The 11,248-nt window shown below is 40.7% G+C and overlaps 1 protein-coding gene across 1 annotated transcript in view; it reads right to left on the bottom strand.

Annotated features, from left to right (window-relative positions):
• The window catches only part of med13a (mediator complex subunit 13a), a 101,496-nt gene that overhangs the window by 64,190 nt on the left and 26,058 nt on the right, over positions 1-11,248 (bottom strand). The window contains exon 3 of the mRNA XM_007557967.2: positions 5,268-5,436. Coding sequence (XP_007558029.1) covers positions 5,268-5,436 — 169 coding nt within the window. The remainder of the gene's footprint in view (positions 1-5,267; positions 5,437-11,248) is intronic.

Raw genomic sequence — 11,248 nt, 5'->3', positions numbered from 1 at the left:
CTCTGTGGGAATCCTGACTGAAAGCGTTTTTGTTTAAGACATCTAAAGCATCGCATGGTTCAGAAGAATTTAATTATACAAACAAATTCTCAGAGTTTAGTGGCTGGATTCCAACAGAGATATGCAATGCAAATTGGTTTAGAGAGCAGGCCAATGCAAAGCAGCTCTGGCTCGATCAACCAGAAACTGGACACAGCCAATCAGAATCCCTCAGCGCTTTTTATACATTTTGAGCATGGAAATTTTATTTTTTTCCAGGCTCAATACTTTACATCAAAGTACTTTACATGAACTTTGGCCGCGCAATAAAGGTTGATCAAACTCAAATGCACTTCAACATATAGACGGAGATCATCTTTCGACTCCTTCAGTTTCTATTTCATTCGATATCTATCATGTATCAAAAGGACCTTCAGCACATTTTTTTCTTCTCCGGCATACTCTGGTCCTTAAAGTAAATCCGATAACGTCGGAGTCTTGAGCACAAATGGAAATCGCATCGACCACGAAACCGTCAACTCTACCAAAGCACTCTGTGGGAATCCCGACTGAAAGCGTTTTTGTTTAAGACATCTAAAGCGTCGCATGGTTCAGAAGAATTTAATTATACAAACAAATTCTCAGAGTTTAGTGGCTGGATTCCAACAGAGATATGCAATGCAAATTGGTTTAGAGAGCAGGCCAATGCAAAGCAGCTTCTGGCCTGCTCTTCAACAAGAGAGACAACGCGTTTGGAGGTGAAGCAATGATAAGCTGTGTTAGGCAGTCAATTCACTGTGTGAATCTAAATTAAAGAAGAGGAACAAGAGGTGTCACAGTACAGTGGGTTTAAATCAATGTACCGTCAAGAAGGGTTTTTTAAGGACAACAAGTGAAGGACTTCCTCACAGTTTTAAACCGATTCCCATTTTTATGACTTCGCTGGTCTCTGAGAAAGAAGCAGAGTGCTGGCTCTCTCTCTCCTTCACTGCTGCTGGGGACTCCAGATAAATCTCTGCAATACCGCTCCCCTTTTTCAGGTTAAATCAGGTTAGCATTATAAGGATGTTAATAAGCTTTTGACCTAGGCATCAAAGATATAAAGCTGGTTATTTCGGTGTGGAGATGCTCTTTGGTTTATTATAAACTTAAAAAGATCTGACAGAGGCGTCCAAGGCTCCACCGGAGGCCGCTGAGATTCAATGATGATATCGGACTTTACACATAATTTATCTTCATAATCCACTTTGTTTATGGCTTTGGTTGTCGGGTTTTATTTTAGATATTTAAAATATCTTCCAGTTCCCGTGGTCATTGCTCTTTACAAAATTAAAGTTTATTGGTCATTGAAAATGGCACCAAAACAAAAGTACTATTGCTTATATCTTTAACCGGGACAAGGAGCAACGAAGAGCTTCTGAGGAAAAGGGAAAGATAATCGGAACACAGAAAAGTTGATGATTTTTTTTTATTTTTTATTATTATTCTTTTACTTGGCCGTTTGCCTTCCTGTGCTATTCCACTCGGAAAAAAAATCTCGCTTACAGAACAGTCTGGGCTTTCTCCCGTTCACTTGGAGTCCCTCCAGTAGATTTTTCAACAGGGCCAATCAGCGAACAGCAGGACAAGTTGTGAGCGATGACATCAATTTTATGCACTGTTTTAGAATTGTAGTCCGCCTGGCAGCGGAGGAAGTGAATAAAGCCATTCACGCCATGCTGGCCACACTTCCAAGTCCTGAATTAGCATTAACTTTGAAGTGGAGGACGGTTGTTTACAGCACAGGCAATTTCCGGTAAGCTTCATGGCATCAAAGTGACTACCAGGAAGCATAAAGGATGTAAAAATGTTAGCAGCCTGTTAGAAGGAAGTAGACATATTTACAATTTCAAAATTACACTGAGAGGCAGATATTGCTTCTAGTGATCCTAAGTGAACTTAATTGTGATTTTTTTTTAAATGTCAAATGTTCTAGACTAACTAAAATAATAAAATTCATCATTCATCTCGATGTGCAGACAGTTAAAGCTTTACAGGTGAATAAGTAATGACATAGTGACCGCTGGGAGCAGAAAAGTTCGTTAGAGAAACATTTGTTACAGATGGATTTTGTAGCTAAATATAGAAGTCTTACAGTACATTGTTTCCAGTATTAACACCAGTAAAGCTGAAAAGTTACCAAAAGTAGTTTTGAACAACTCTTTAATTGTAATGTTCACTGTGTCCTCCCAGCCCATCCTTAGTCCCAGCAGTCTGCATAAATTCAGCAGCTCTGTGAGTTTAACTGGCCTTGTAACTACAGGAAACGTTCCAGTGACAGATTTTGTAGCATTTTTTTTTAGATGTCAACAGAAGTGGATTTAACTCTATCTGGAGCAACAGACAAAAACAAGATATTTTGGGGTTTAACGTTTTTTTTTTTTTTTTTTTTGATGGATAAATCCACTTACTATCGGTTTGTTAGTTTTAGCGGTTAAAATAACCAACCGAGAAAAAGTCAATGGGGAATCTTCTGTCATATCTTTGATTATCAAAATCCCGGTGTGGTTGTTGTGGTTACAGTGGATCGAACCAAAGGAAAGAAGAAAACATCCTCAACAACAACACAGATTCACCACTATTTATAACCTGCCCAGTCTGCTTTGTGACAGCAGAGAGGGATGAAGAGGAGGGCGGAGAGAGAGAGAAAGAGAGAGAGAGGGAGAGAGAGAGAGAGAGAGAGAGAGAAAGAGACAGAGAGAGAGAGAGACAGAGAGAGAGAGAGACAGAGAGAGAGAGAGACAGAGAGAGGCCTATGAATTACAGAGAAAGGAAAAGACCATTGTAGTTTTTTTTTTCCTTGACTGGGGCCTTCTGTAATCAGTACAAATAGGTAAAAAAAGAGAAAAAAAAAAGCCTACAGGGCTTAAACATACTTGTTAAAGTTAGAAAGTGTTTTTCCAGTCGTCATTTATTCACTTAAGATATTTAACAAATAACCCTTTTAGAAAGAACCCTTGATTACAGCTGAGAATAAAGCCAGGCTGGATTACACGTTAAAACGATTCCCAAGATGGAATTTTACTGAACTGTGAATGCGAATGAGGGAAGGAAAACACAGATGAGCCCAGAAGGAGCACAGGTGCTTGTGTTACGACTGAAGGACTTTCAAGTTCCCCTCAGCAGAACCACAGAAGTAAAGATCTGTAAGGCTAAAATCCTGCATGTGCACAGTCGTAACTTATCGATCAGCAGAGTTCCTAAACATTTTTCATATCTTAATTCCATTGAAAACTGAAAAATACTTCATGCATTTTCATAGGAAAATTGAATGCTGTAAGTTAAACCATCCTGGTATCTTCAATGAGTCACCACCAGCAGTCAGTTCTGCAATAAATAAAATCCTCTGTCTAAAGACAGTTTCTGTGTGTCGGGCCAAAAGCTCAAAGATATTCCACAGTAACATGTCCTGGACGACACCACCAACTGTTGGTAAACACTGCTATTCCGCCTTATTTGCTTTTGCCGCTCATCTTTTAATCTATCTTAGTTTTACCAACTTAAACTAGCAGTTAGTTGCCAGGCTTCAGTATATTTACAAGAGTTCACTATGCTGATATTTGTATCCGGGTCTGGTTTGATGTAGAGTGGAAGGAAGAATCGATTGAAGTTCATATGGTAAAAAGCATAAAAGGAAGAAAACAAGAAAAAAAAAAGGGAAGGAAACACTGAAGGTAAGAAGGAATAACGCGTCTCAGGCTGAGTTCATGCAGCACATCTAGATGCTCAATTCCCATTCAGCTTTTTTGTGTGTTTATTCATAAAACTAATTAAATGCAACCGCAGTCAGACGTCTGTGTGAACGGTTTGCGACTTGCTCGTGCAGAAGAACTCTGACGTCACACGGCAGCATACCGTTCATGGCGCTGCCTTAAACGGCCATAAAACAGCTTTACTTAAAAGCTATCCAGAGTCGACACGATTGTCACAAGATCGTAACAAAACAACGTGAGCTAATCAAGAGAATGCGCCACTAGCGATGTCATTTTGTGGCACGTTGACTGCAATTTTTTTCTGCAGAGAAGTCTGTTTAGATGTGCAGTCAGAGCTGAGAGTGGTGGGATTGGGAGGTGACGTGCTTTACCGACACATAATTATAATTTTCAGCCATTGTTTATGTCTGGATTTGCCACATCTGGCTTCTTTTGGTGCAGAATTGTGACACTTGTCTCACGCCAGTGGCATAAAAGTCGGATTAAATGCGACATGATCGTTCAGACAGCAGGTGCTATGATAAATATCAGATGCGTGTCTGAATCAGTACCGCATGTGGAAGTGGTAAAAGTCTGATTTTTGTGGACCGTTCAGACTGCTGTGAAAAAGTCCAATTTGGGGCTTTGCATATGATCAAACAAAACAAACAAACAAACAAACAAAAAAAAACAGCTCATTTTCCTGCTCTGCAAACAAATTTAACGCTTTTCTATACTGCATATAAACTCTGAATTAAATACATACACAAAAAAATCATGGAAAAAAAAGCAAAAGTTATCCAGTTAGTTTTATATCCCTACAACAAGCCTGTCAATACTCTCATGTTAATATCATGATGTCCTCAACCCAGTCAAAGGGAAATCTAGCAAGAATACAAACAATAAACGCCTGATACAGGCAGATTACCAGCTAAACCGTAAACAACACCATGTACAGCTCCCTCTACTCTCTCTTTAGCACAGCCATCTTATCAAACTCTCTCCTGTTGTTACGTTTACACAAGTATTAAACCTGCAGCATCAGGTGCAGCTACAAATCTTGAAAACAACAACCTAAAAAACATTTTTGACAACAAGCTGATTTTTTTTTTTTTTTTTAGAGTGGAGAAGTCGAGAGCAAGCGCAAACAAAATAAATGGAAAAAGGAAGAAAAAAAAGAAAGAAAAGCCACCATGGCCACAGTTTCTTTGGTACACAAGTACTGCATCTGTTATCTATAAGACCAGACACTGACTGTAAGAAATCCAGCTCAGCAGATAGCGGCGAGAAGGAGGATGGCTCAGCTGCACACACACTGAGAGTAACAGGAAAGATATGAGGCAGACAATGGGGCCACTAAAGCACCTCTGTGGCCAATATTTAAACTCTAATATCACAAGAGTTATGTAGAGCACTGAATATTTTCAAAAACAATCTGCCGTTTCAGGATTTTTAAAGCAGGGAATATCGCTCTAGTAGCCAAACATCCATGAGCGTAATATGGTTTGAAACGGCAGCGAGGCAGAAAACGGACGAGTGGAGGAGTTTGTGGCGTACCTCTTGTTGATGGGCTTCTCGTGTTTCTCGTAGGGCTTGACGAACCACTTGCCGATGCGCACGAAGCTGCGGTTCATGAGGCAGCGCTCCAGCAAGTTGTGGATGGCTTTGAACAGCAGAGTGCGACACTCGTAGGAGAGGCCGTTCTCCCACAGGTCGTCGTCCTCGGCTGGAAAAAGAGAAACACAAAAGAGCAGTGACTCTCACTTCACCCGTTCGTGGCGAATCTCAGACAAACAACGTTCAGCGTAAGAGTGCGGAAAACAAAAACGGTGTGAAGAACGCTGAACTGAACGATGCCGATGCGACTAGCATGTGATATTGATCTACCTGTTTGAGATTAGGGATGAGCCGATCCACTTTGTTCATTTTCGATACTGATATCTGAAGTTTAATATCGGCCGATACAGAAAAACAGCTGAATTGACGTTTTTTTTTTTTTTTTTAAACCGACATAATGCTTAATTACAAATGTGTAGCACACCTAGAGCGTCCCTGACACACGTCAAAACCACTTACATGATTTAAGAAGTTGAACTACCGTGCTTTCATTCTGTGCACACAAAAGCTTTATATTTATAACTATTTCTCACAAAATATTATGAATACACAGTGTTGCTGTTTTGGTCTGTACTAACTGGGTCAAAGGCCAGTGCCATCTTGTGATGTAATCAGGGTAACTGAAACCGTAAACACAGGTCGAGTACACAGAATCGGAGGATTCCAGCGAAGATTTAAGCGTTTTGGAGGAAGAGGCATCTTTAATTCTGGTTTAATTCAAATAATCCAATTACTCTAAAGTAACTGGTTCCAAGTCCTGCATTTGGTCAAAGATATGAATATTCTGATCATGGCAATCAGTAACCAGCTGTCCAATTCCTGCTGAATTAAATTTTCATATACACACACAAATTATACATATGCACACACACAAATGCTCATCCCAAACTCTCATTTTATATAGATTTTGGCGGAATACAAAGAGAAGCAATACGAGATCAGCGTTTTCCAGCAGCATAAACAAGTAAAACAAATGCATATCTTGTCCATTCATTTCAGTCTTTTGGCCCAATACGGCGATAAAACAACAACAAAAAACAAAAAAAACCTAACTCCTGTAATCTGTCGAGCGTGATGTTCAGGACACCGTGAAAATAACGGCCCGTTTCCTGAAATGCAAAACAGCGAGCCTGAATGCTGTCATTTACATGGCATCACGAGAAGATGCCATGTAAATGACAGCAAAAGTGCTCAGTTAGACAGAGCGAGGCTGGGTAGAAACCCTGCTGCTGAATCATTTTAAGCACCCAGGTCTCAATACAAGATGATTTAAGAAGGGCACAACGTTTAAGGTTGAGGAGCATTCTGCGTTTAGTTATGAGAACTGGAGTATCCAGAGCAAACCTAAGTCGATCAGTGATGCTGTACTTCAACCAACTGATGTAAAATGCTGCATAAGCAGTCTACGTTTAAGCCCAGGTATTGTTCCCACACTAGTGCTGTTAAGCCATGAAACAGCAACATGTACAGAGCAAGATTCCAGTTAAACTTGTGTCTTGTGGATTGTGTGAAGGAAGGAGAAGAAGAAGAAAAAAAGAAAACAAACAACTACTATTTGGTACGACGGGCTACAAAAGACACAGCGAGCGCTTGCCTTGCTGCTTACAATAAAGAAGTGTGCCATTAGACCCGTATCAGTCTTGCTTTCTGAATCACATTCTGCGCTGGCCTGAATGCAGGTCTAATCTCATTAACAGCCACTGCTCACATCTTACAGCACTTAAGCTCCTTTCAGTCAAGTCTGCAGCAAACATCTCCCCGAGTGCGCCGTCTCCGCGTGAGCTCGCGCATAATAAGTACGGGGAGCGACGAGGAGGCACAAGATGGCCCAGAAGTGACTTCATCGGCTTCACTGAATGATTAAATGAGCCCTCCGCCTGCTGATTAAATGTGACAATTGGATAAATTTAGAAGGAACTAATATCTAAGAGAGTGGTTCAACTCAACTCCATCCAAAAATACTTTATTTGAAATTAAGGCTGAATTCACACCAGATCTGCTCAGTCCGCTTTAATCGAACTCCAGTTCATTTGTCTAGAACGTCCGGTTCATTTGAGGAGGTGTGAGTGTGTAGTCAAAGTCTGATGCGGACCAAATCAGAGAAACCTAGGCCTCAGTTTGGTTGAATGCAAATGTGAATGCAAGCGGACCGGAGACCGCTCCTAAAGCAGGAAGGGAAGCATAGCACAGGGCATTCTGGGTAAATTCAACAGTCTACCATCAGCGAGAGACAATGCTCATGGTCACTGACGAAAGAGAAATCGTACAACCGCTAAAATCTGACACCACTCCATTCTTGTTTACATCTTTGAAGATCAAGTCTTCATCGCCAGCAGCTGGAAATGCAGCAAATGTTGCAATTTTGGTCCCTAAATCAGACTGAGTCTATTGGACGATCAGTTGTCATAACTCATCATGAAAGTATCTTCAGTCGTCTGGGATGATGTTTTCCACAGAAACATATGGCGGATGACACCATCAGTTCCTGGAAAGCACAGCTGATCCAAAACATTTGCTTTTGTCGCACCTCTTCATATCTGCATCTGGGTGAAAGCCAGATGGAGAGACGTTGGAATTGGGGATTCCAGGGCAATTATGACTACAAAGAGATGGTCTGGACTTCTACCTCTACTCTGCTCTTTGGTTCGGCTTAAGCCTGTTGCAATGAACAATTGATCAAATTATAATCAATGAACTCTCAAACATTTCCATTCTGATGATTAATACTTTTTCAAAGTCAATTTTACTTTTTTTTTTTTTTTTTCTGTTGAGTGTGGTTTTGATTTCCATTTTGTAAATTGTTTTTGGTTGTGGTGTTTAATTTTGGATATTCAAAATATCTTCCAGTTAAAGTATGGGTTGTTCTTTACAAAATTAAAGTTTACTGGTCTGCGAGAGAGTGGCCTTGCATTATTATGCCATTATCAGTATGTTATTTGAAATCGGTCTCAAAATAAAAATGTTATTGTTTATCACAATAGATACTGGGAAACCCGATCAATTCCTCTGGGATTTGGGGTTTAGTGTCCTGTTTTAGATTTTAAGATGCCACTCAACCACTTCCATATGTAAAAGCTATACGGCTGCCATGGTTACACATGTCCAAAAGTTTAAAAGCAAGGGCAAAAAAAAATCCTCCCAGCTACGCACAGGATTTACGTAAAACCAGAAGGAACCACTGCCCATTTCAGACTCTTCTGGACTCCAATAACATGTAAACATGAAAAGCAGCAGAAATTTTGCAGCATAGTTTTATCAGGGTCAGGTGTGAAAATAAAACACCTGCAAAAATCACTGCAAGGACAAATGGAAGGCAAGAAATAAAGTATAAAACACTGCGCAGGAACCAAGTGGATTCTGGTGCCGCAGGGAGAGAAAAAAACAACCAAGCTAGAAATTTTACTTTATCTTTTGTGACGATTTCACCATATTTCAAAATCATCCAAACTGTTTAAACCCCCGATGAGAAGAAATTAACTAAATCCATTTAATTAGAGAGGTCGGATATTTCATAAGGATGGCAGAATGAAAAGAAAAACAGCTTTGTGTTTCAAAAGGAGCCATTTATCGCAACTCCACTAAAGCTCTTTATAACAGCTGTAACTCTAGCAGACTTGAAGTAGCCATAAAACCCTTACCAACAACCAAAGAGAAAAAAAAGCAACCTCAGGCTGGCTGCCAACAAACAGAGAGGACTTGAGGGGACAGGGGGGCTACGTGCACAGCCATTTCTGAGAGGACCCAAACTAATTCATCGGACGCAAGCGTATCATGAAGGATAAGATCTGGGAACATAGAAAAGTGGTGCAAAAGGCAGGAAAAGGGAAGGAAAACAGCAATTTCCTATTAAATATTTACAGCGCCGGCTAAATAACAACAGAATAAAGCCATTTACCTTTCAAGATATAGTGGAAGTAAACAGAGCGTGCAGAGAGTTGAGAGCTTGTGTTTTTTTTTTTTTTTTTTTTTTTTTTTTTAAACTAAGTCGGAGTTAAGTGATTTAGCAGCTGCTGCGGCCATCCTGAGACACAAGGCAGACAAGAGGGCAAAAAGTCAACCAGCAAAGAAAGTTCAACCCTCGAGGCACTCATGATGCATTAGGAGGGGAAAAGGAAGAAGAAGAAGAAGAAGATTCTCAAATTTAAACAGACTCGGTGAGAGCGATAACGTCCACGGACTGGGGGAAATAGCTTGCGTCTGGGATGAGGAAGACATCAAGCCGGCGTTTAAAACCTACAGCCTTGCTGCAGTGCTTCCCTCCCTTCGCCATAACCTGGCAGAAACCTCCCCACCCGCCCCTCCCTGCCAAGACCACATCTGCCTCTTCTGTGGCCCTCCCTGTCGCCTGTGACTCCTCAGCCCCTCCCTTCGGCAACAAGAAGCCCTTAAAAAAAACACAAAAAAAACAAAAAAAACACGCACACACACGCACACACACACACACACACACAGAGGCGTCTGGTTTGCATCAAATGTTCCTAATGACCTGGTGTTCGCCGCGCGAGGCCCTCTGCGACGCTCGCCACTTCAGACAGACCTAAGTAATGCTGCAGTCCAGGGCAAGCTTTTGTTCTCTTGTAAACAAAACAACACTGATTAGAAAGGACAATATCTGTGTGAAGCTTCCCACAGAAGATGCAGGCGAATAAACCCAGACATCCGAGGGGAAGGGCGACTTGCAGGAGCAGAGGATGAGGAGGTGGGGGTCGTTTTTTTTTTTTTTTTTTTCCTTTTTTCCCATTTTTAATAGCTTCTGAAAAATCTCTGTCATGGTCACCGCCTGACGATTGCAGGAAGGTTTCCTGGGGACAGAAAAACGACCAAGTCAGGGGGGAAATTTTAAAGCTCGAATCCCCGAACATGTTTGTTGACCTTATTGCACTTGTCTGCACAAGTCCCCGAGCAACACCCATTAGTCTTCTTTGGGAGGAAAAAAATAAATAAATAAAAACAGAACAGAAGTCTTAGCTGGCATTATCATTAATCCACTTCAAAGCATCTAAACATGCAGCAGCTCATGAGGGTTGCCTAAATAGCTACTTAAATTTTCGCTCCCATAAGTCGAAAAATTCATCTCTGTGAATGCATTGTCACTTTAAGGGGAGGGCAGGGTGTCACTTAAGACGCCTGATGAGGCAGCAGTGACTTACTGAAGTTGTTTCTTACAAATGTTCCCATTTCAAAATTCCACACTTCTTGCGGTTGGCTTTTACAAGAGCATTAATAACAGCAATAATCAATTTTATTTATATTGCCCTTTTTATATCAAATTGCGATATTAAAGGGCACATTCACAATCGGGCCCAACAACTGCAGGGCGAACTCGTACCGCTTTCACCTCATGTTATGACACTCGAGTACAAACATTTTTGAGTTACAGTTCAAATCTGTTATATTCAGAAAATCCTGGGCTGGTTATCAAACATTAGCTAGAGGAAATGTGGCAACACTAATTGATGGGGTGTGCTTAAGACTGACATTACACTGTCATAAACATGACATAACCGCTGTCATGAACATGAACAAGTCTTTATGAATGTTTGACTGCTGTCATGAAGTGTGATTCGGTAAATAATGCACTTTTAATGCAAATATGCATTGAAAGTTGCATTAAAAGTATCGACTTAGCATTATTAGGCAAATAATTACATTTTTATGCAAAGCTGCATTAAAACTTACATTAAAAGTCAATTAAAAGAGTCAGCTTTGCACAGGGGTCATTATTTACCAAATGACACTTCATGACAAAGTGTTACCGAAAATGCTAACTCATTGCAATAAGGTCAACAAACATGTTCGGGGATTCGAGCTTTAAATTTTTCAACGTATTCACTTAAATGGAAACAAGGGGTGCCCCGATTGCAGTTTTCAGGCCGATCGACGATTACCGATCTTTAAAATGCCTCACCTGACGGTTCTGA

This window comes from Poecilia formosa, unplaced genomic scaffold (genome assembly GCF_000485575.1).
Source record: "Poecilia formosa unplaced genomic scaffold, Poecilia_formosa-5.1.2 Scaffold93, whole genome shotgun sequence".
NCBI classification, from domain to species: Eukaryota; Metazoa; Chordata; class Actinopteri; order Cyprinodontiformes; family Poeciliidae; genus Poecilia; species Poecilia formosa.
The sequence above is the reverse complement of the archived record's forward strand: the minus strand, read 5'-3'. Positions and strand labels throughout refer to the sequence as shown.